At 45.3% G+C, this 25,195-nt stretch overlaps 1 protein-coding gene across 1 annotated transcript in view; it reads left to right on the forward strand.

Annotated features, from left to right (window-relative positions):
* The window catches only part of Nedd4l (neural precursor cell expressed, developmentally down-regulated 4-like, E3 ubiquitin protein ligase), a 322,283-nt gene that overhangs the window by 256,802 nt on the left and 40,286 nt on the right, over positions 1-25,195 (forward strand). Inside the window, exons 7-15 of the mRNA XM_026783372.1 lie at positions 1,508-1,569; positions 1,705-1,807; positions 3,923-4,089; positions 10,649-10,784; positions 11,827-12,003; positions 14,121-14,195; positions 20,520-20,651; positions 21,149-21,268; positions 22,251-22,448. Coding sequence (XP_026639173.1) covers positions 1,508-1,569; positions 1,705-1,807; positions 3,923-4,089; positions 10,649-10,784; positions 11,827-12,003; positions 14,121-14,195; positions 20,520-20,651; positions 21,149-21,268; positions 22,251-22,448 — 1,170 coding nt within the window. The remainder of the gene's footprint in view (positions 1-1,507; positions 1,570-1,704; positions 1,808-3,922; positions 4,090-10,648; positions 10,785-11,826; positions 12,004-14,120; positions 14,196-20,519; positions 20,652-21,148; positions 21,269-22,250; positions 22,449-25,195) is intronic.

Genomic DNA, 25,195 nt, shown 5'->3' on the forward strand with positions numbered 1-25,195 from the left:
TATATTTCTTATAGGAGATAGAACATGAAGTAGGATGGGAAGGAAGTGGAGAGAATGTAGGAGGAGTTGGGGGGGGGCAGAAAAGAATATGACCAAAATATATTGTGTGAGAATAAAACTCAACCAGTAAATAAAAGGCATTATGGTATGTCTTACAACTCCAGCACTGGGGAAGCAGAGACAGGGAGAAGTCCCCAGTTTTCTGATCAGCCGCTCTAGCCTGATCAGTGAGCCTTAATCAGTGGGTATCAGGCCAGTGAGAGAGAAAACAGGGTGAATGGTGCCCAAGGCTGTCCTTTGGCTAGCACACAGAAACACACAGATAATACACAAGCATAAAGCGGGGGAGGAGGAAGGATAGGAAGGAAGGATATAAATAGACAATCTTTCAAATGTAAACACTATTCTCTCTCTCTCTCTCCTTCCTGGACATGATACATCATTGTGTTGTGCTTTGCCCCTCATCCTATAAAAGCAAATATTCTGGATTGCATTTAATCTGACAAGCCAGGTAGTTCAGGTTTGACTTCAGGTAACATTTGAACAGTAATGGCACAAATTTTCCCACTTTCCTGCTTCATTAGCCAACCAACTTTGCACAGTAAAAGGAATTCTAATTTCTTATGGAATGCACATACATCTTGTGCCCTTGATTGCTTCTCTGTTGCTGGGACCAGAAGCTATTTGGGGAGGGAAAGGTGGTGGGAAGCCAGGGCAGGAGCTCAGGACAGGAACCAGGGCAGGAGCTCAGGACAGGAACCAGTAGGCAGGAGCTCAGGACAGGAACCAGTAGGCAGGAGCTCAGGACAGGAACCAGTAGGCAGGAACTGAAGCAGAGACCGTGGAGGAAGCCGCTAATCCTGCTTTCCTATATAACCCAGGACCACCTGCCTAGGGGTAGCGCTTCTCACAGTGACCTGGGCCCTCAGCAATCTTTAATCAGAGAACTATCAGGGAGACATGCCAAAAAGCCGATCTCGCAGAGGTAATTCCTCGGTTGGGGTTTCCTCCTTCCAGATGATTTTAGTTGGTGCCAAGTTGACAAAATAAGGAACACAGCCCAGTTTCACTCCCCGCTTCTTGACATAAGCCCAGTGTGGGTAGAGGCTCCCTGGTTAACTCTGAATTTAGGTGTCCTGAGTCACGGGATAATGAGGCTCGAGTGACCGCTGGTTTTCCAAAGTTAATCGACTCTGGGAGGTTGAGGCTACACCCTGCAGTTACAGATTAGACTTGGAAGTGCCGGCTATAATTTTGTCATTTGTCTCTGGCTGGGCTTGACTACTAGAAGCTGCTGGAGATAGTGACATCTAGTGGGGTTCAAGGAGTCAGGCCTCTGTGGGCCTTGCAGATGCTTAATTAGTCATCCAGATGTTGAGAAGCCAGCTCCTCTTTAACCCCTGGCGTGTCCTAAAATTATATCCTCCATATTCCTGATGAATGTGTCAAAATGAGGAATTTTTATAAGTGCTGCTTCTTTGTTAATTTGGTTTTTTTTTTCCCTTAGACAGAAGATCCAACCATGGAGAGACCCTATACATTTAAGGACTTTCTCCTGCGACCAAGAAGGTGAGGCTTGCGGGTGGATGTGGGAGTGAGTGATGCAGACCTGGGTTCTCTGAGGACAGTTTCAGCCAACACCTTAAACAAGAAAGATAGAAACAAGCCATAGTCTTTATAACTGGTCTTCTTCCTTGTGTGCAGCCATAAATCGCGAGTCAAGGGTTTTTTGCGGTTGAAAATGGCGTACATGCCGAAAAACGGAGGTCAGGATGAAGAAAACAGCGAGCAGAGGGACGACATGGAGGTATGAGGGTCAGCTGCGGGGTCTGGCCTGTCTCCCGGCTGCTCGCCTCACTTGCGTTGTTACACTCTGAGACTCGCTGAAGGAGTGAATGTTTGTAAACATAAATACAAACACATACACACATACCCCCGCACTTGTCTTTGAAAGTCTCCGCTGTGTGATTGTTTTAGCCAAAGTGCAATTCTCATTCTATGTCACGACTCTAATAATAGGAAGAGCAGCTCTTCGTACAGTTGTATTGGTTTTCTCTTCTGGCTGCTGTTAAGATACCCACCCGGAGCCAGTTACGGAAGAAAGGCTCACATTTCAGGCCAGGGAGGTTCGCTGTGGTGGTAGGAATGTGGAGCAGCTGGTCATATTGTATCACAGTCAGAAGATGGAAAGTAGGCAGAACAGGGTTGTGCTGTAAATCCACAAGGCCCACCCTCAAGGACCCACTCCCTTCCACAAGACTCCACCTTCTGAAGGTTCAGCAACCTTTCCAGACACCATCGCCAGCAGAGGACCAAGTGTCCACACACATGAGCCTAAGGAAGACTCTTCATAGCGGCTTAAGGCATCTACTGTGGATGGCCCCACTGCCAGGAAAAACAAGAACAAAAACATTATTGCTTTGGGCTTTCAGTTATTTTGGGGTTCCTCTTAGCACTTGAGCTTGCTCCAAAGTGGATGGGGATTGACTTAAAAGCTGTCTCCCCATTTCTGGTTCATTTGGTCCTTGGGTAACAGTATGTACTGCAAAGCTATCCTTGGGAAATGCCATTTTGCAGTTAGCCATCCAGAAGAGTGTTCTGCTCTGCCCTCTTCCTGGCGGAGCGGGCTCTTCGCTTTCTGGCTCCATGCCTGCGCTGTGGATCACACTGTACCATCTCAGCACACTGTGGTCAACACTGTCCTGTTAACAACTCTTGTCTTGTTCAGAACGCTCTCACTAAACGAGGCCTCCCTGGCTGTTCTCACGTCTGTTTGCAGCTGTCCCACATGTGTGGTACTTGAATGATAGGTGGCGGACAAGCTGACCAAACTCCCTCCCACCAAGAGGCCACATCTCCAGGCAGAGTTTCACTATAGACTTCCACAGCTACCGCCGCGTGACAGGGTGGGTGGCAGGCCATAGTGGAGTTTGAGATTTCCCAAGCAAAGCAGCAGATTGCTGTGTGAAATCCGAGGAATTTTTTTTTTATACTCTTCTCATCTTCCGACTGCAGTCACCAGTGAATCGGTTGATTTTCCGCTGGCTTTACCAGGGGATGTTAGGAAAGCAATACTTAATGCCAAAGGTATGTGTCGGAACAGTTCAACTCTGGTCCTGGCCCCATGCAGTCTGTTCAGGCAGTGCCGAAGCAACGGCATCAGTTTCTAGACAACTCCTGGCTCATCATTGTAACAGACAAGGGAGAGGCTTCATCTCCGGTCACACCAGCCCCAGGCCATCCTCGCTGGGGACCAATAGCCCTGTCCGTACCCCTGTAATCTGTGCCCTGCTTTCTGTAGCCCACACATGCATGCATCATGGTGGTGTTGAAAGGAGGGTGGCTGAGACAGCTCCGGCATGTCCCGTGTCGTTGGCTTTGTGCAGCCCTAGAGGTTGTTGAGTCAAAACAACTACTGGAAATGTACGATTTTGTGATGTGGCTTAGAAACTAAACAGGGCTGACGAGATGGCGTGACAGGTTAGGGCGCCTTCTGCCACACTGGTTTGATCCATGGGATTCACATGGTAGGAGAGGAAAGAGCTGACTTGTGCCAATTGTCCTCTGACCTGTATACATGTGCCATGTAGGCACACGTGAGCTTAGGTATAAACGTACACACTCAAATAAATGAATGTTTAAGAAATGAAAAGAAAGTAAATGAAGTCTCCAGACCTGGTGGCCCCCTGCGATGCAGTCATCTTAGAAGCTGGCATGATCAGCTGGCCATTGCTCAGATGAGTGTTGAAACCTTGAATTAGTTTTTCTCCCTTTGAGGGAGCATCGATCTCAGCACGAGCCAGGAAACCATTGTAAGACCCACAGTGAGGCCGGGTGAGGCAGAAGGGCGTCAGGCTGGGGTGGCCTGCTCCTGTGATCTGGAGCCCAGTCTCACGAGCCTCCTGTTCACTTTACCCCACAGCACGGATGGGAGGTTGTTGACTCCAACGACCCAGCTTCCCAGCACCAGGAGGAGCTCCCTCCTCCTCCCCTGCCACCGGGATGGGAAGAGAAAGTGGACAACTTAGGCCGCACTTACTATGTCAACCACAACAATAGGAGTACCCAGTGGCACCGGCCCAGCTTGATGTAAGTACCGCCAGATGGCAGGGATGCTCTGTCACGCCCCGCACAGCAGAGGGTGGCAGTTCCAGGGCAGGTTTGGGAGCTAGTGAGTGAGCATGTGCATGTGTGTGTGCATGCGTGCAAGCGTGCATGCAGGGAAAGGCTGCTGCCCTGTGCCAGGTTGCCTTTTGCAATGAGGTTGGAGTTTTTCTTCTGTGCCTCTTGTAGGATTACTGAAATGTGCTCTTCCTGGAGTCTACTCTGGCTCAATGATCACCTTGCTTCTGTCTTCTTCAGCTTCCTCTCCGGGCTGACCCAGGATGGGAAACAGGAGGCAGAATGATTGTCTTTGCCATTTTCCTTTATGCTTTGCATTCTTATTCTTTTACAGTTATTTGATTTATAAAGTCACAAAGGCTTCTTTTATTTTTATTTTGTTTACTTTTCAGAAAATTTATGTATTACTGCCTTGGTCTATTTAGAAATGCAAAGAAGATTTGCAAAGTCAAAATTAGTAATTACTGTTTATTTCAGCATCCTACTAGCTTAGGGAGAAAGCAAGGCAGATGATGCCTGTTCCCTTAGTAATTTTTGTTCTGATGATAGCAAATAAATCCTAGTTAAACCTCAATTACTGCCTTTAAGAAAGATTTTAAAGTAGATTTTTTTGTTGAATCATCGTAGCAAAACTTAAATTTTTATCAATGTGCAGTAAGAGGCAGAGCCAAAGTACCCGCGGGAAAAGCGGAAGTTACCTTAGATATTACAAGCTTGCCAGCAGCCAAGATAGCATCATTCATATTACAAAGTAAATATTACAAGTGATCACTTTTCAAAATGCAACAAAGGCAAGTGAGTGTATTGACTCGTCAGATCATATTCTTTCCAACCCAAACTGAAAGAGATTTCCCAGTGATGCTTCTTAGGCAGGTGATATCCAGAGATGCTGTAAACTGCTCTTACAAATCCTTTATCTTTAGAAATTTTGAAGGTATTCGCCATATAATTGGGGGAGTGGCTAGAGAGGGTGGGCCAAGTCCGCTGGCTGACATTGTATGTGGTTTGGGAGAAAGCTTACAGAGTCTGGAGCAGTGACTAGGTAGTCATCCCTGGTCTTCCCTGTGTAGGTGCTTGGGTCTACCAGCTGTTCTTGGCCACTCTGCATTACCCAGTGTGGCCTCATCTTACTGTTTAGACAAGATACATATCACCATGATGCTAGGGTCTTAAATATATGTGATTTTGTTGATACTATATATTTATTTACTACTGTTTGTCTTTCATTAATGATCTCACTATACTTAGAAGTTTGCTAAGCTATTTAAGTGCTATATCTATCTGTAGGCCCTTGAACCTACCTCAGGCATACTATCTTACCATTAAAAAAAAAAGAGGCATCATCCAACTAAGCTAAAGAGCACAGGAGAGGAGAACACACAAGGGGGCTAATGTGGTGATCAGAGCCTCGCACGACCCCTGCAGGACAGAACCAGGAGGAAATGTTAGTGGCTGACACATAGTTGGGATTGTCCACCTTTGTTGATCACTACCACGCAGGGGGAAGTCTTTATTTGAGGGGAAAGTTGGGTGCAGTTGTTAGTGAGGTGACAGCTGAGACAGCACAGGATGTGTGTTTAGAGTATATCATCTTTGCGACACGGTGATCATTTCATAAGTGTGTACTTAAATCGATCAAGGTGTATCAGTTATGTAAGCATGACTTCTTACGTGTGAAACACATCTCATCTCAAAAGCCAGAAAACTGTGATTGGCAGAAGTCAGTTTCCACTCCATCCCCTCTATCCCATCTGCAGTTTATGCATTTGGAATTATTGTTCCTCAACACGTTTGTCTTGGCCAGAAGTTCTAGGACCTCCAGAGAAATTATCTTTTGCTTTTAGTTTTATTTTTTTTTTTGTAACTCAATTTTTATAGACTGTTCTTGCGCTCTTCAGAGAAAAAAATTATATTGTGAGAAAATACCTTAATTAAGAAATTATATCTGAGAACATTGGATAGTGATCAATCAGGTCCTAAGTCAACGAAGAATTCACGGCCTCAGTGGGTAGACATGAAGAGACAGGCACCCCAAAGTTGAACCCTCTGAACTTGGCAGGGTTTGTTTTGTCCCTGACTTGCCCTTAGGCCACTCTGGAGGCAATTCTACATCTCCGTCTCTTGACAGATGTCCCTCGGTTAAACATGCAGAGTGCCCAGGAGTCTCATACAGCTGCTTTCTGCTTGCTTTCTCTGCAGTCAGCTCCTGTGGCTCATGTCCCTTCCCCAAAGCAAAAAAGAGCTGGGAGACGGAGCAGGCCCCTCCCGACAAGTGAATGTCTGCTGCCAGCCCCCTCCATCTACCAGCTCAGCAGCCCGTGTTCTCTGTGTGTTGGGTTGGGTGTGTGTTTGTTGTTTTTCTCTGCCAGGCTCTCACTCTGTAGCCCAGGATGGCCTCGTACTTTTACTCAGCCTCCCCCATGCTAGGATTTCAGGTGTGAGCTGCTTTTGAGGTGGGTGAATAGGAAAATTCTGGGACTGGGACTTCTCACTCAGAGATCGGAGTGAGATTTGCAGCACCGGAGTAAGAGTGCAGCAAAATATGGTTTTAGATGAATGGCCAAAATGAGCCATTTCAGGAAGTGATTTTAGGCACATGGTTTGAGGTACTGTCTGGGCCTAGTTCAGGCCTCTCCTAATACCTACAGAACAGAAGGTGTCCCTTGAAGTCACCCCACCTTCTCAATTCTAGTAACTTTTAAAACACCTCATTTTAGATTTATTCTTAATCCTGTTTGGAAGTAAACTATATTTTACTACAAAAATGACAAGTACCATTTGTAAGATAAACTTGAGTTGAAATACTTGTTTTAAGCTGTTGATTATAAAATACTCAATGTATCTCCCAGTTCCCTAGCAACCAGGCCTAGCTCTGTGGTTTGGGTCTCCTTAACAGTCATATGCATTGAGGCAAAGGGGAGGGCAAGATGGCCCAAAGGTTTAAAAGCCTTTACCTCACAAGCCTGGGGACCTAAGTTCAACCCCCAGAATCCACAGTGTGGGGAGAGAACCTATTTCCAAGGTTGCCCTCTGACCTCTACACACATGTGTACGTAATAGTAAGAAATATAATTTATTAAAACAAAGCAAATGCTTGGGGGCTGGGCGTGGTCTGAGGCTTTAATCTTAGTAAACACTGAGCTAGTTTCAAGGAAGGATTGGTAAAGTGGTAAACTCTTGCTATTCCTGTCACTTCCCATAATATTCAAAGGGAACTGTGTGTGCAAAATTAACGACTGGAAAAAAAAAAAAGAAAAGATGACGTAGGCATTTCTCACATTGTTTCCCTGTTCCTGGTAAAATCATCTTTGCGTCTAGGTTTATCAGGCTAACTGGTAGCTGCAGGTACTTGTAGAACCTTGTAGGCAGTCAACAGCTCTTTCACTCATTTAAAGGCAAAGGAAACAAACACACACACACACACACACACACACACACACACACACACACATGCTCACACCCTGTGCAAATTCTTCATATTATTACCTAAAACGAGAAAAGCCTGTTTGATATTGCTGTGACCAGGTACCTAAGATAAATTATGGGAGTAAGGGTTTTATTTCGGTTCACAGTTTCAAAGGTTCATAGCCAGGGAGGGAATGGATCAATCCATTGCTTTAAGCTGAGACAAATGAGTCTCTCATGGCAGTGGGAACAGGGCGTCAAAGCTGCCAGGGAGCAGAGAGCGCATTCCTGGGCTATCCAGGCTCCTGCTCCCTTTCTCATCCCTCCAGCTACCATTCAGACCAATTGCTGATTAGCTGAGCAAGTTGGGTATGGGAAATTGACATCACTGATTTTTAAATAGAGCATTCTACACACACACACACACACACACACACACACACACACAAACACCAGTACACTGAGCGAAAAATTATCTACCAGGCTCCTGCTCCCTTTCTCATCCCTCCAGCTACCATTCAGACCAATTGCTGATTAGCTGAGCAAGTTGGGTATGGGAAATTGACATCACTGATTTTTAAATAGAGCATTCTACACACACACACACACACACACACACACACACACACACACACACACACCAGTCGTGCAATAGGAGACATCATATACTTTAGAGGATGTGAGATACAGACAAGTCGTCACTTCACCCAGGCACTGTGACCCTTGTTTTACCCAGGTTTGTAGAGCCCCTGTAGTCCCTCTGGAGTACCTGGGGACTGAATTTGAAGGAGGACTTTCAGTCTTGAGAGAGTACACATGGAGTCAGGAGTTTTCAAGTGAGGAAAATCATCATAAGGAGCAACTGTGTTCACCCTTAGTCACCAAGAGAGGGTCAGGTGCAGTGGCACACCATTAGTCCCAGCACTCGGGAGGCAGAGGCAGGTGGATCTCTGCGAGTTCAAGGCCAGCCTGGTCTTCAGAGAAAGACTCTGCCTGATAAGAAAGGAAAGGAAAAAAAGGAAAAAAGAAATTTAAGAAGATAGTAAAGCAGGCAGGCACTCCATAGCTTCCTCTGGCTGCTTCCCTGCTGAGGTCATTTACAAATGTGCTGTAACATTTTACATTTCTGTTTTATACTTTATTTCATGCTTGAGAGTTGAACATTTTAAAACATGAGGACAATAAATACATCATCACAGATACAATATGGTATTTTCTAAAAGCCAGCAGTAACATCTTTAATCTTTTATGTTTTCAGAAACATTACTACACTTTTGTATTCCTTGATTATAATAATTGCATCTATGATAATATTGGTTTTCTGAAGATGCCTCTATTTAGTGTACAAGTTTATTCTAATTACATATTTAATACAACAATATATGTTGTAATAGCAGCAAATTTATGTATTATATATACAAATATAAAATTCCTTTAATTCATATTTTAGTAATAAAGAATTATAATTTGCATGTGAACTAAATAGAAACTAACTTTCACACTACTTTTTTTAGCCCTAAAGTTAATAGTGTAAAGATGTTTGATAACAAACATTTGAGTAGTGGCACATGCCTTTAATCCCAGCACTAGGGTGACAGAAGCAGGCGGATCTCTGCCGGCCTGGTCTGCAGAGTGAGTTCCAGGACAGCCAAGGCTACACAGAGAAACCCTGTTTCAAAATATTATAAAAAAAAATAAAATAAAAAAAATAAAAGGAAACATTTTGCTTATTTAGGATGTTGTGACATCTTCCTACATTGTTGCTCTTTGAATCTAGTTGCTATTCTGAAATCCAGTTGGCTCTTTCTGGGGGTTGTGAGTGAGTTTGGAAGAACTAGAAATTCTAAATCCTTTCTTTTAGAAAGACTCTATAAGTAGACTGTTGATTAATACTGTGTTTCAATTCAGCTGAACTAAAATTCTCAGTTATTCTGGAACAGTAACCTGAAATATAATTTGTGCTGATTCGATATGGAGTCAGACTGAGCATGTGCAGGTGCCTCTGGCGGGCGTTCAGACTTCCACTCCAGCAACATCTAGCTGATGGTTTCCCCCAAAGGACCATCGCCTGTCATGTGCTGCAAAGTATTTTAGGGTGCTGTCGATTGGGTTGTTTTCAAGAATAAGTTCTTCACTCAGATCCGGACTTAAGGACCTTACGTGAAAAAACAAACAGCTCAGGTGTGACGGCGCCATGTTCTTCAAGTCCCAAGTGTATTTGGGAGGTCGGCCCCTGGTGTTCATTTGGATTATTAGAAGGGGTTGTTGGGGAAGGGGGCTGCAATATTGTGATGTGAGGTTTTTCCCAAAACAAGACAGAAAGCATTTAAAAGTAAGTCACGCAGCCCAGGAGTCCTCCCCTTGGGACTTCAGCCTTGAATTGGTGCTGTTGGCAGCCTTCAGTCAGTTACCAATTACCCGAATTAGCTATTTTGTCACTGCTGGCTGGACCTAGAGGGGACCTGCTGACAGGCTGCATGTGTGAGCATGTGTGGGCTTGCTTGTCACTTCCTTCCAGCGGCCTGACTTACCGCAGACTGAAGGACTTAGATTTCTCTTCTCTTAAATCCTAGAGTGCAGTGTGGGGAACAGCCATGCCTCTGGACTCATGCTTCAGTCAAACTATTCAGGAAAATATATTAGGCCTGTGCTGACCCCAGGCGGCCATTTGTCTCTGTCTTCGTTCCCTACACAATTTTTGTAGCCTTTTCATTGTCTGAGGCATTGTACATCATCTAGAGGGGATTTAAAGTATACAGGAAGTTGTACGTGAGTTCTGGGCACGTAGTGTCATTCTTTGTTAGGGGCTGAACTTGTAGGATTTTAGAATCCGTGGGGATAGGGAAGGCTCTGCAGTCGTTCCCCGTGGATACAGAGGGATTGGCTGTCCATGTCTGAACGATGCTCAGGTGCCGCTGTCACTCTTGTTCAGGGCACTGAGGCTGCTTCCGTGAGGTCAGAGTGAGCCTGCAGTGTGGTTGAGCCAGACAATGGTCTCATGCTCCTTGCTGGTGTTTGACACTGACATCTTAGTCAATGTGTGGCCCACAGGGAGGAAGGGACTGTTTGCGGGATAGCTGTGAACACCTCTTCTCATCCCCTCACCCCACCCTCCTTTCAGGGATGTGTCCTCCGAGTCAGACAATAACATCAGGCAGATCAACCAGGAGGCCGCACACCGGCGTTTCCGCTCGCGGAGGCACATCAGTGAAGACTTGGAGCCTGAGGCCTCGGAAGGCGGTGGAGAGGGCCCTGAGGTATGATGCTGGCAACTGAGCAGCTCCATCTTCCCACGAGCCCCAGGGTGATTTTGTATCCCATTTTCTCTTCACAGTAAACTGTGGATTGAGTGTGAAGATTGTGACCTCATAACTAATTGATTCCCATCTGAGCGTTAGTAACTTGGAAAATGCATGTGGACCCCATGTTCAGCCAAGGCTTGTATAAATATCAAAGGGAGAACATTTTTTTCTCGTGTGAAAGTCTTCCATGTTTCTGCTTAATGACTGGTTTATCCCAGGATCTAACCAATCTCACGAAACAACACGAAGGTTGCCATTTTTGAGGAATCGAGTGAGCTCTGACACTTGTTCGGGCATCACAGATGAGTTTCTAATAACTGCGTGCCACCTTAGGAGAGATTACCAAAAAATGTGCAAGTTTGAGTTAGTAGGAATTTACTGGGAAAGGAGACGAATTAAGCGACAAATGAGAAATAATTCTAACCCGATGCCGATGACACTGATCGTTGTGTTGACCGTATGTTGGGATGTCATTCATGAAACTTGGCAGCGGCCGGTATTAGGGCAGTAAGTTAGTGATGCCACAGTAGATTCCCGAACCATTCTGCAGCATCTCAGCTGTTTTCATTAAGAATTCTCACAGCGGCTAGAAAGGAAAGAGGAAAAAAAAAACATGAAAATTGCTTGTAAATTCTTGGGGCGTTTCTAATCCATTTGTAATAGAGGCTGGCAGAGAGCTGCGCTGTGGAGTGTGTACCCCTAAGGGGTGAGATCATGGCCCCTGGGCCCGCTCCTTCACACCTGGTCACACCCCCAGTTAATTGCGTACATCAGCAGTTTGCTCTCTCAGCGAAGTTTTCCTGTCTGCTGATTGGGACAGTGGTTCTGTTTTCCCCATGCTTATTCCTAAAGATCCTGTGCCCCTTGCTGTTAATTAATTAATAACGGTATTAATTGCCATTATCCTGATGGTTATGGATGTTGTGTGCTTTACTGGAGGGAAGACCGCTAAATCCCCAATTCCTAGCACTTAATCTACTTTCTCTTTCCTCCAAAGCCTTGGGAGACCATTTCAGAAGAAGTGAACATGGCAGGAGACTCTCTTAGCCTGGCTCTGCCCCCACCTCCTGCCTCCCCAGTGTCTCGGACCAGCCCCCAAGAGCTGTCGGAGGAACTGAGCAGAAGGTTACAGATCGCTCCAGACACCAATGGGGAACAGTTCAGTTCTCTGATCGTAAGTCATGGTCTTGTTAGAAAAGCTGAGCGGTAGTCGGTCCTTTGTTGTTGCGTTAGGAGACTCTTGTATATTGATAATGGCAAGGGCAGTGGGCAGTGGTTCTCAACTTGAGGGTTGTGACCCCTTTGAGGTCAAATGGTCCTTTCACAGGGGTCACCTAAGATCATCCTGCATATCAGGTATTTACATTACAGTTCATAACAGCAACAGAGTTACAGTTATGAAGTAGCAATGAAATAACTTTATGGTTGGGGAGTCGTGAAAGTAGTGTCTTCGTCCTGAGGGCAGTTGTCCTGTTGAGAAGCGGGAGCCCTAGAGCCTCCCAGCCAATCTTCTAAACTCATAGTCCACACACATTTGCGTTCTAGTTCACAAATAAGTAGGGCCACATGTGTAAGCGGTTGTCCCTGGGAAAGCCCCACTAGGCTGTAGAAGATACCCAGAAACCCAATATAGGAACTCTGGAGGAGAAAAAGTATGAAACTGTGGCCCTGGCATCACAGTAGCACTTGAACTTGGGGTTCATCTCAGCCATCAGAGAAATACTTTGTAGAAGTCTCGGGTCAGTGAGAAGGAATGAAATTGGTCACAAGGAACTTTGCAGTTGATAGTGCAAAACTACAGGAAAAGCCCACAGACCATTAGTGTGTGTGTGTGTGTGTGTGTGTGTGTGTGTGTGTGTGTGTGTGTGTGTGTGTGTGTAATTAAGACCAAATGCACACACCATGTTTCTCGGGCAGCTGGACTTATAAAGATGTCCTGGAGAAAATGATGATAGTTCCTGTGTTGGAATGGCATTCTTATGAGCATTCTGAATGTAAACAGTAGAAGGGCCACACAAAGCGTACAAGCCACTGCGAACACGATTATGAGCCCTTCCATGGCGGAGTTCTTCTTCTAAAAGAAACTGCCAGCCCCCGTCACATGAGTCGCAGGGATTTCTTCTTGGTGTGCTTTCGCATTAAAATTCTAATAATGTTTTTCAAAAAGAGAAATAGCACTGAGATGAAAATCCAGTGCTAAGTGGATAGAAAAGAGGTTACATATATGAGATATTTGACTGGGTAAAAGTGTTGCTATGGAAACAGCCTAAGCCACCAAGCCATGTATTTAAAATGTATCAAAGAAAGAATTGCTGAAATTATAGCAGCTATATACCATTTATATAAACCATGTGGGGAAAGCTCCTGGTTTTCTCTGTTGACGTAAATTAGCATTTGTCACAGTTAGAGCAGGGAGCTCTTGCTTTTAGCATTTCCAGAAGCATGGCATATTAAGACCCAGGTGTGATAGCACATCCTTAGGGAGCTTCCTCTGATTTTGATGCTTGAGGCCGCTGTGTCTTCAGGGCAATGGGTCCAACTTTTTGCTCAGGAACGACTCCTTGACACTGCCCAGTGTGGGAAGGTGAGCGTTGCCCCTGTTACCACCACAGAGCTCCGCTGACTTTAACTTCCTGGGCGTTATTTTAAAATAGTAAAAGCCACATGTGCTACAAGCTGTACCGTGGGATAAGCGTCGCTGGTAAGGAATCTGTGACTTCTGTCTGTGACCTTTGAGTATCATCATTCAGATTGACGAGGCTTTGTTTAACCACCAAGAATTCAAATTAGTGAGAGGAGCCTTGTATGTGACGCACAAGACGGTCTTTGGATTTGCCTCCCCCTCTGCTCCACTTGTGGTCTGTACGGAAGTTCCACTTGGAAGCTAAATACAAAGCCCGGCCTATCGCAGGAAGGAGGGGATGATGTCTGAGTGTAGCCAGCTCGGCAGTGCAGCGACCTCACTGTGAACAGTGCTAGTAGCTGGTCAAGGGCCATGTGTCACCTTTTGGTCCCTCATTTCCTCTGTTCGTCACACTTGAGAGTTTGCCCGGAGCTGGCATCCCAGGCAGTGTACAGGACTGCTGACCTCTTGTTACTCTTGAATGTTGTGAGGACCTGTCTCTTTTCCCTTCCAATAGTCCTGGTCTGTGGGGAAACAGAGACTTGAAACAGAGATCCGCAAGGACTCCTGTCCTTGTTCTGAAAGAAGTGGTGCTTGATTGCCTCCTGGTGTCAGAGAGCTGTGCAGGATATCCCCTTTAACCCCGCCTGTCTTTTCCTTCCCTGCAGCAGAGAGAGCCCTCGTCGAGGCTTCGGTCCTGCAGTGTTACCGACACGGTTGCTGAGCAGGCTCACCTACCACCGGTAATAAACACTCGTTTCCAGTCCTCAGCTTTTTTTTTTTTTTTCGGCTTTGATTCAGAATCGTCAGGGCTGCTGAGAAAGAGTTTTTCCTGTGTAGATCCATTCACCGTATAAAGCAGGACATTTGAAACTTTCTGGGTAAATTGTGCAAGGATCTCGACTTCCCAGCCCAGAATCCTAACTGCCAACCACATTTCTAAACTGCTAAAAACATGCTTTGGTTTCTCACTGCAAAGTGTGCATTTCTGACATGCTTATTTTACTGAAACTACGTGGTCCATTCAACAGCTATAGCTCTGGTCCTGGTATCTGAACTCTGCAGACTCATTGATCAGGAAGAACTCTTCCAGCAAGACAGCCTAAATTTTACCACTACCCAGAGTGCCTGTGCTAACTACAAAGGCAACCCCATGAATGAAATATCAGCTGCCATTTGCCCCTTCCTTCCTATGGCTGTGATAAGTCTGAGTGCCCATCACGTGGTAGAGGGGTTTTCCCTTCCAATAATATACTAAATATCAAATTGATGGGCAGATAAGAATTGCCTAGTAAGAACCAATTGACAAAAAAAAAATGTTTTTCTTCTTTGGGAGGTGAAATTTTTCTGCAGTTATTTTAAATGTTCAATTTGATATTTGATGTTGGCCTTTTATTTGTTTGTTTTTTGTGGGTTTGTGGGGGAAGTGGGAGTTAAGACAGAGTCTCGAGCTATAGCTCGGTCCAGCCTGGAACTCTAATTGTATACTCCAGGCTAGCCTTGAGCTTGCGACAATCTCCTGCTTTCCCCTCCTGAGTGCTGAGATTACAGGCATGAGCCGCCTGCCCCCCTTTTTTTTAATTGCTACAAATCCTCTTTAATGACCTGCTTCATTGTGTATGAACTTGAAGACAGGCCACAGATTTGAAATTTTTGAAACCATCTTCCTCGCCATAAACATTTTAACCTGACGTCAAAGGACATTTTTACCTAAATGAAGTGATGGTGTATGCCAGTCAAAATCAGAAATTCAGTGGTGGAGTCCACCGTGAAGGCTGGCTAATAACAAGCTGAGGTGGATTCAGTGCAGACCTCCCAAAGCAGAACCGTACACTGGGATGAAGCGGTGGGGGCCCTTCTCACCCTAGTGATTCTGTGATTTTCTGGTAGAAATTAATTGCACTTGCTCTCCTCTTCACAATCAGTGTCAATTTTGTTTGCCGTGGAGACCGTGATTCCACCTTCTCTCCATGTCCAGAAGGTGCCGTGCGCTCACTGACCACCAGTGGCCTCTCAGAGATTTGCAGATAAAGAATCTAAGATCTGGACTGTGGAGCACAAAATATCCCACTTGAAGTGGTTGCTGGTCACCCCTAGTGAGGATGCAGCCTGAGCGTCTTTGGGGTGATACGGTGGTCCAGAGAGGGCACGTGCTATTATGCTCTATTTTTGCTGCTGGTCATTGGTGTGTGCTCAGCTTCATTTGGACAAGGTGGATAATTGGGGTTCCTGATCTCACGTCATCTGCCACAGCATTGCCACAGAGTGATTCCTGCTTCACTAAGCAGTAGATGGTTCCCCCAAATACAAGTTACTGATATACATTATTGTTTAACAGCCCAGCACCCCAACTAGGCGAGCGCGTTCATCAACTGTCACGGGTGGTGAGGAACCAACGGTAATAACACAAGTTATGGGACCCTAATGGTGAAGGACTGTGGGGTAGTTTAGTATGTTGGTTATGGTGGATATGTTTCCTCCCATTATCAAATTAGGTCAGTTTCTATGTGGTACAAAGACATATGTGTTTCTTATCTTCAACTTCTCATTTTGAATTCTTCAAAGGTCCTGGATAAAATGGAATCATTTTTTTAATCCTATTAAAAATATTGTATTGTCGAGCCTGGTTACATGTGCTTAATCCAAGCATTTCAAATACAGTTTTGTCGGTAGCTAGAGAAGCCACAGGAATCATCCAGGGCTGTGCATGTGTCCAGATGTGCAAGAGGCTGCGTGCTCTTCTCTGTTCTCCATACCACATTTTTTTAGTGGGGGCCATATTTTTTTCTGTATCTCCATCATAACCAGTAACCTCTTTCTGCCACAAGGAGTTTGACTCGCAGGAACGGACAAGTGTTTTTACATTTCCAGGGCAGGAAGCAATTAGAATATTTCAATGCAAGTATCTAATATTGTTATTATTATTTCCTTATTTTGATTGATAGTATTTATGCTTATATGTGACTTCAATTTGAGTAGTTATTTTCCTTGTGTTCTACTTGATCCTTGCAGTCAGGCAGGCCCGTATTTGATGATTTGAGCTTAGATGACCATTTGAAGAACTTCCTTTAGTGTTCCACCTTTGTCACCTACACTGTGGCTACTTACTAGTGATGAATGACTTTAACGATATACACAATAGCCGATTTCCTGAAGCATGTTTAGCCCTCCATGTTACACAAAGGAAACTCACATTGACCATCAGTGCAGCAAGCACAGTGCAAGGTTGCTAAGCCACTGTGGCCTACATAATATGCATGTACTGGCGAGCCAGGCTCCCCACCTCCAGCAGGATTCAAAGAAGTTTACACGGGGTAGTTGATTTTCTACTATGTGCTGGTAGTTTCTCTGAGAAAGTGGGGCTGCAGGGCAGACCATTCCATGGTATGGTTTTGTTTCGTGATACCCATAAACATCCTTTTGTAATGAAGCAGCTGTTTTTATGTTCAGTTGGATTCATGACCTGCTTAAAGCTTCGGAGTGTTGGGATGGCTAATGATAGCAAGTAACAGAGTGGTGCCAGACACCATGGTAAAAATATTCCTGACAGAACAAGGTCATCCATCAGAAGGAAAGCCCACGTCACTCTGGGCTGCACTTTTCTTGCCTGTGTTCTCCTCCATCCGTGAATTAAAACATGGGTTGGGTTTGGTCTTTTGTTTAAGACTTTGCAATGGAAGTTGCTAAGTGATTCTCCCACCCTGATGTGCCTGGCTTTCTCAGGACCTGGATGAGCGTGAAAGGACCGAGTCCATTTCCCTTCCATCCCCTCTATGTCCTGTTCTGTCTCCTAGCATGGTTTTTTCTCTGACCGCCTCTTGGATGCATGTGCCAGGCAGACACGCCCTGTAATGTGTCGCCTCGCTCCTCCCTGTGCTCTCCCAAGCGTGCACGTGCTGCAGTTATGCGCACAGCTCTGTTTCGTTGTGTTTAGGAGGGAAGCACCAGTACGATGTTGCGTACATCATGCTCAGCGAACCGTTTTTAACTTACATCGATTTTACTGTGCTCTGTTAATAGTCATTTAGTATTCGGTGATGGAAGTGTGCTACAGTTTCTACACTCTTCTCTCGTTGGAGGGCATTCCCATCTCCAGTGTGTTGTGGTAGCCATCCTTCTCTGTAAACCCTCTCCCTACACTGTGATGAAGCGCGGAGCCTCATCCGAGGAATCGTGGCCCTTTGATTTATGGCAGAAGCCTGTAGACCCAGAGTCACTTTCCTGCAGGCTCCACCAGGGCTCTCCCTTTCCAGCAGAAAGCGAGAGAGTCCTTTGATCTTCTCTGAAGAGATTCTAAAAATATCCTGAAATACCACTATGGCAGGGTCTGGGTGAGTCATGGAGAATCTATGATGGCAAGTGTCAACAGATAGTCAGATTTTTTTTTCAGCGTAAACATAGTCTGGTTCTTCACTGTAGATAGTGAAATTGAAGCGAATGGCTATTTGGAATCATAGGCTCAGCAGTATATTTGGTCTATGAATGAATTTCATAAACAGAAATGTTCAGCTTGTGTTTGGTTGCCTAACATGTTTCTCCAAGTGCCCTAAAGCATACTGTTATTCACATACAGTAGTAAAAGTGGAATCTTTTGGCCCCACGCCTGGGCCTCTTGCACAGAGCTGTCTGGAGAAGCCGAGTCTTGTCATTGCTGGCCATGTGTCCTGGATGGCCGTGTTTTAGTCATATATGGAATCATCAACACAAGTTGTTCTACATGCCCATTTAGAGAGGACACTGTCAAGAAATATTTAGTAACAGCATCTTATATAGATGTAGCTACATTAGCAGTTGCCCGTTCAATTCCCAGGAGAACGATCATTATAGACAAAGTCAGCGTTCTCTCTGCTGTCCTCCTGGTTCTGTGAACTAACTGGTCGTGTTAACTGTGGATCTGTGCGTGAAACCTGAGCGCAGGGAGTTCTTGCAGCTGGCAGTTCAGTTCTGAGATTGGGAAACATCCAAGTCGTTCAGTTTGTCAGTTCAAAAGTATCTGTTCCAGGAATGTCATTGCTATTTGTTAAAGTCTTAATGTTTCTAGAAATGAATTTTCTGAGAACATATCAAAATGCTTCTCCCCCAAAACATAACTCATCAAGAAAGGAGAAAAGTGACAAGTGCCATTTAATAAATAGTCCTTGTAGTTAAACCAGTTTTGGTTATATAAGTCATGGTGAATCAAAGGGTATTTTGCCAAATAGGTTTTAACCTATTTGCTTAGGTGACAGTACATCAGAGTTTTGGCCAGTCTAGGTGAAAGTCCTTGGAGGGAGGCAGAGTTTTGTTGCCAGTGTCCCCATTAGGCTGTGGACTACTTGGTCTGTCTCTCATGGTCTTAAGAACCTGACATCCATGTCTTGTTCCTGGATACAGAATGCTGTGTAGTTAGTTGTTCTTGGAATTCCCTTATCCTTTAGGGTTTGCCTGGGAAAATGTCAAGGAGATGTTTGCCGCCATTTCTTTGCAGGAAGGTTCTTTACACATGCTCTCTCCCTTGCCTGATAAACATGGTGTCGAAATAACCACGAGTCAGTTGCTTCCCAGTTAGTGTTCAGGTTAATTTTTCTGGAGTCTCCTGTTCAGCGTGGGGAGCAGACAAAGGAGCCTCTTTGCTTGCAGTCCTTAGTTACTGCAATGTACATGTTCTTGCTTCCTCTAACTTAGGGTCCCAGGTCCACTGACGACTCTCTGGTTATGACGTTCACCAAAGCAGTAGAAGTGAGCAGAGAAGCTAGGTCAGGAACAGAAAAGAGGCCCAGTTACGTGATCAGCCTAATTCTAAGACAGCAGCACCTGCTGGGGTACTTAGAGGGCTGGTGGGAGAAGGACCTCACTGGGGAAGGCAGCACTCAGAGCGACAGGGATCCTGTTCCTCTACCTCCCAGAAGTCTCAGTGGCCCTGGTGGGTCTTTCTGAGCCTCTCCCCTAGAGCGCTGCTTCCCCAGCACAAATGCATGGCACAGCACCATGTGTGCAGACAGCCCTGAGCATCCCTAGGCTGGTGCTGGCCCTGGGCATCCCTTTGCTGTCAGTCATTCCACCATCCTGTATCTTCCAATACCTGTTCACCCAGACTATACTTCTCGGGCTGCTTTCTTCACAAACCAAAGTCTCAGTAATTCTTTATATAAAAAGATGAAATCCATACTGGGTTTGGTAGCACATGGCTTTCATTCCAGCACTGGGGAGGCTGAGGCAGGCTTTCTGTGAGTTCAAGGATAGCCTGGTTTACGTAGTGAGTTCTGGGCCTGCCAAGCCTACATCGTGAAACCCAGTCTCAAAAAAAAAAAAAAAAAAAAAAAAAAAAAAAAAAAAAAAAAAAAAAAAAAAAAAAAAAAAGAAAAAGAGGAAGGAAGGAAGAAAGGAAGGAAGGTGGAATTTGCACTATCCAAATATAGTCCAAACTGTACATCACAGACCTGGGAAGATAGACTCTATGCCATTACACTGGTATAAACATAACCTCTAGTAGGGGGCTCCACAGACATGACAGGGTCCCTGTAGATGATGTCCCCCATACAGAAGTGCAAGTCAAAGAGGAAAGGTTCTTTGTCGCATTTTGCCCTGAAAGTTTGTGTACACTGGGCCTCGGGAAGAACTTTGTGCTGAGCATCTGTGGTAGCCAGCTCTCTAGAAGCATCTAGAACATTCCTCTTGCGGGCATAAGAGTTTGGTCACCTTGAAATTCTCTTTCAAGCTATGTGGTTTGGCAATGAACTTTAGCAACCGGACCAGGTTATGGCACATTCTCTTTCTCTACAAACGCCTTAGTGGTGATTGTATTTCCAGGTCTAAGAGCCGGTTTTTGTAAGAATGTGAATCCCAGCCATCTCACAATCTGTACAATTTGTTTCTGACTTCCTGATTGCTCTTTGTATGTGGGTTATAGGCTTTGTTTTGGTTTTGTTTGTCTGGGGTTTTTTTTGTTTTGTTTTGTTTTTTCCTCTGCAAACAGCATTAACTTATCTTGCCCAGAGAAATATACTTTCTAGCTATATGTTATATTGTTGACTTGGTCAGAAGACAAATTTTAGTTGTTAAGTAATATTGATTTCTTACACAAACAGCCATCAGTGGCCTATGTACATACCACGCCGGGCCTCCCTTCAGGCTGGGAAGAAAGGAAAGATGCTAAGGGACGTACATACTATGTCAATCATAACAATCGAACCACAACTTGGACTCGACCAATAATGCAGGTATGAAGATCACCATCCAACCCAGGCTCAAGGGCCGAGATGTGCTGACCAGAAACATCCTGACCTGATGATGCTAATGTCCTTTTCTGAAAGGCCTGTGTTTAAGGCCTCTTCTCACCAAAGACATGTGTTACTCTCGGTAGAATGAATATTTGCCTGAGGATGACTTTGGTCCTTGGATAACATTTATTTTAGTGTGACCTCAGAGATACTTTCAGAAAATGAGCCTATGGCCGTAGATAGCTCCCTTCCCCCACTCCCACATCCCTTCTTTTCCCAAGGCTAGTTTTTATACTGGCCAGTGATTTGTTGTTATTTCTCTTGAATGTGTCTCCCCATCTTTACCCCCATTATTAGGTTTAATTATTTCCTCCATGCTGTAAATAGACCAAACCTTTCATTATGGCTCTGTGTGTTGTTGTTGTTGGGGTTCATGCTCCTCATCACACACAGGGAGATCCTCATACAAAGCTAACCTGTTTTTGCCTCCAAAATAGCTTGCAGAAGATGGTGCCTCCGGATCAGCCACAAACAGTAACAACCACCTAGTCGAGCCTCAGATCCGCCGGCCCCGTAGCCTCAGCTCGCCAACAGTAACTTTATCTGCCCCACTGGAGGTGAGAAGGCCGCCTCGTCTAACCAGGGTCATCTCTGTCCTGTGGCTCCTCTTCATTTGCTCTTCTCTCTAAACTGGGCTTCATTCCTCAGGCAGCTCCATGCCGAGCAGTCGCGGGTTGGTGGTGAAGGCTGGCCTGAGACTGCGTCCATGCTTCTGTGCCTTGCCCCGCTAACATTCTAGACTCTGTCATAATCTTCATTCTCATTTGGCTGGTGCCACGCTTGGTGACCGGTGCCGTTCTCTGCTGGTCTTGTACCATTCCTGTTGTGTTTGCTCCCTCATCAGAACCCATAACTCTTCCAAGTAGCGATGCTTCTGTTGAGTTGTAGAATGCAGTTATTGCTTTGTTCATTTTTTCCTTTGAATGTAGGGTCTTCCATTGTGTGGGTACATGTCTCTAATGTGTATTTTCATCTCTTAAGTCATTGCTGGACATCTGCTTGTGCGCTTTCCTGGTTATGTTTTAGTGGCAGCCCTATACCTAAATGTTGCTCAGAAGAGCGAGGGAATTGATGAGTAAATTAAAGAATCCTGAGGCAAGCTCCTACGCAGTGGGAGTGGACGAGGGCACTTCTAGACTGGTGGGAATGTGGGGTGACAGCTGTTGTTCCAGGTGGCTGCCTCTACCGATGGAGGTGTCCTTTTGGACCCTAAAACCCAGCAGTGTGTCCATTAGACAAAAGGCTGTTTGAGGGCAGGAGCTCATCCTGCTCACCCTGAAATCTCCACCCATAAAAATGGTATTTTGGGCAGGCGTGTTTGGCAAAGAATCGTGACTATTCATCCTTGATACTGTTGCGTATCTAACCAAGAGAAAGGTGTAAGCTTAGGTTGGTTTGAAAGTAAATGGAGAAATTGGGGTTTGGGGGAGTCTCTCCCTCGTCGCTGTCCAAGGAAGAGCTTCCTGCAGTACCGACTGCATTGTGGCATGTTGAATTGGCACATGGTGAAGAGTTCTAACACTCGTTATTGTTCCTTAGGGTGCCAAGGACTCACCCATACGCCGCGCTGTGAAAGATACCCTTTCCAATCCACAGTCCCCTCAGCCATCACCTTACAACTCCCCCAAACCACAACACAAAGTCACACAGAGCTTCCTGCCACCAGGCTGGGAGATGAGGATAGCTCCAAACGGCCGACCCTTCTTCATTGACCATAACACAAAGACTACAACTTGGGTAAGGCTGCTGCTTTTATTTGCCTCCATTTTCACCATGAGCTCCGGTGAATTCCTTTTCTTTTCTGACTCGGTACTCGTGGTCCTGGTGGAGGAGTTTCTTCACCAACTCTGAAGCAAGTATCCTGATGGGTGGGTGCTGTGTCTGTAGACACAGATGTTAGCCACTGGGGTACTGTACCAGCTTGGCAGTTCTGGAAAGCTCTGGTTTTATTCATTTGTTCCATTTGCGGGGGCAAAGGTGGCCTTGGCGTTACTAGTCTTTTGACTTCATTTTATCACACCCCATGTTGTTGGTAATTGTATTGTGAATTAGGTAACGTCTTAAAATAATGTTTTCTCTATCTCTTTTTGCTATACACATCTTCTACAAGAAGAGTCATTTCAGATCAGCATTTTCTCTTCCTGGGTTACACTTCATTTCTTCTCCATGGACTAAAAGATTGTGTGTATGACTGCTGTTCACAGGGAACATTTTGACAAAACTGACTTCTCCTGCCATGCTGCTTGCTCTTTCGCGTGTTCTGAAATCCCGCGTGGGAAAGAGCCAGTGTGTCGCAATTGGGAGAAATGAGATGAAGCCCAGGCAAATGCCCCCGTGTCCCCCAGTCAGCTCTCCGTTTCAGCATAGTCAGAGCGAGCCCTTTTAAGGCAGCATAGAGTTCTTTTAAAAGTCAGTATTCCTCTGTCACACAGTCCCTAGCCCTGTAATTCAGCCAGACTTGGTTCTCTTGTTTTCACTTGGTTTGGATGCAGCAGGAACTTCGTTTTCCTGCCTGTCTAATCTGATCATATAGAACAAGCTCGGGGATTAATGGTGCCCTTTCGGCATCTAATCTTCTTGCTCGGAACTCACGCGAGTGTTTCCCTGGGTTGCTCTTCCGTCTTGGACCAACTGTACACACGCGTACTCTCAATTCCAGGTGACTGTCCAGCTGATGGGACAGCAGTATTATGTTAAGGAAAGGGCTTCACCCAAGGTGACCCTGGCCTGGCTATCATTTACACTCAGTCCGTGGTGTAATGTTAATTCAATCCCTTGAGAATTGGTCTAGAGGGCAGTGTGATCCTGAAGTCCTGTGGACAGAGGTGCAGTGTGTCCCCACAAGGGCATTCTTGGCCACTGGGGTAGGCCTGCGCCTTCCTCGGTGGGATGCTTAACGTCCTTGGCTTCCACCACTAAATGCTAAGTAGCTACCATCACCCTCCCGATATACTGATGATCAGAAACTCAGCCGAATTTCCAAATACTCCACAGTGAGAACCGCTCTCAGGGCCCTTCCCTGATTTGCAAAAAAGGAATTTACTTACCTGCCAAGAGTCTTCCCATCAAGATCTGATGACATTCATTTGGTAAGCTGATAACTACCTCTAAGGCATGGAATGACATGGAGGTTTGTTTGACTCACCTTTGAGTCAGAAGATAGCATTACAAGCTTGTGGGCTGGGAAGAAGAGAGGAGCTCTTTGGCAAATGGAACCGTGGAGATTGGTTTGAGGTCTTTTTATTTTTTATTTTTTGTCACTGACACAGAACCTCGGCTGTCTTTCTGGTGTTTCCATTTTCCACGGCGCTACTGGGGTTCCAAAGCTTTAGCCAGAAACTGGAGCTCCAGAGATACGGGATAAATATCATAAAAGTCAGAGGATTAGTGAATGGAGCCACTGTGGCTTGCCAACATAAGCTATGATTTTAGTAATGTGAACTAGCTTAGTAATCAAATCCCCTAACCTTTTCACAGCCTTCACGCCCCAGCTGCAGTAAGTGCGGCTGGGCAGGTTTCATTTTAAATAGCACTGACTTTATTTATTGCTGGCACCGGTGCCAAATGAAACCTGCTCTTAATTACCAGTTATCTCTTTTTAACCCAGATTCTTACTATTGATTTGCCCACTTGGGCACTTAATTTATTAGAACGTTTCATTGCTGCTGCCATTGGAAATGCTTACGCCACAGCTGGGAATTCCTTGTTGCCTGTGTTAACTAATGCAGACGGAGACACCATTCAGCATTGTCACCCTGAAAAGCAGATTCAGAATTGCCTGTCCACCTCGGCAAAGGATGGGAGGAGGCAGGAACAGAAAAGACACTTTCTGGATTCAGGCATATGCGCAGTTGGCATTATAAGGTTACTCAATGGCTGGATAGAATCCCTCTGAGTGTTCTAACAGAAAAAGGAAAAGCAACCCTGGGAACAGTGAGAATATCCCTTCTTCACCCTTCCCCCTGTACTGTAGGTTCTTGAACTTCACTGGGGGCATGAGAAGGTGCAGGCCACTGTCCCCGTTATATACACTGAGAGACTGAGAGCCCATTGAAGCGTATCTACAGCACAGCCTTTACACACACTGGTGATGGAGGCCGTGTGCCAGTAGTCTAACTGGAATTAAATCTGACCACGTTTTTAAAAATTAATAATAATGGATGGCTTTGGCCTCGCCAATAGCAGTGCATGCTGGGAGTCCCTAGGGACCTCGGCCTTCGCACCCCTCTTATTAAGGGAACAGCTGGAAGCATGCGTGTTGGTGTATTGATGCCTCTCACAGGACAGGGCATCAAGCTGCTTCACAACAGCGCACTGTATGCCTTTAATTACAGCTACCCACGTTTGCACTAACAAAACCGATTATAGCCTAGGTGTGATTGCTGAGAATAAAAGAAAAAAAGCATACAGGATTTTTTTTTAAACCAATTTGTATGCCTGTATTTTATGTATTTTTTTAAATCAGAAAATACCTTTTATTCTCT

This window comes from Microtus ochrogaster, chromosome 18, assembly GCF_000317375.1.
Source record: "Microtus ochrogaster isolate Prairie Vole_2 chromosome 18, MicOch1.0, whole genome shotgun sequence".
Lineage (NCBI taxonomy): Eukaryota > Metazoa > Chordata > Mammalia > Rodentia > Cricetidae > Microtus > Microtus ochrogaster.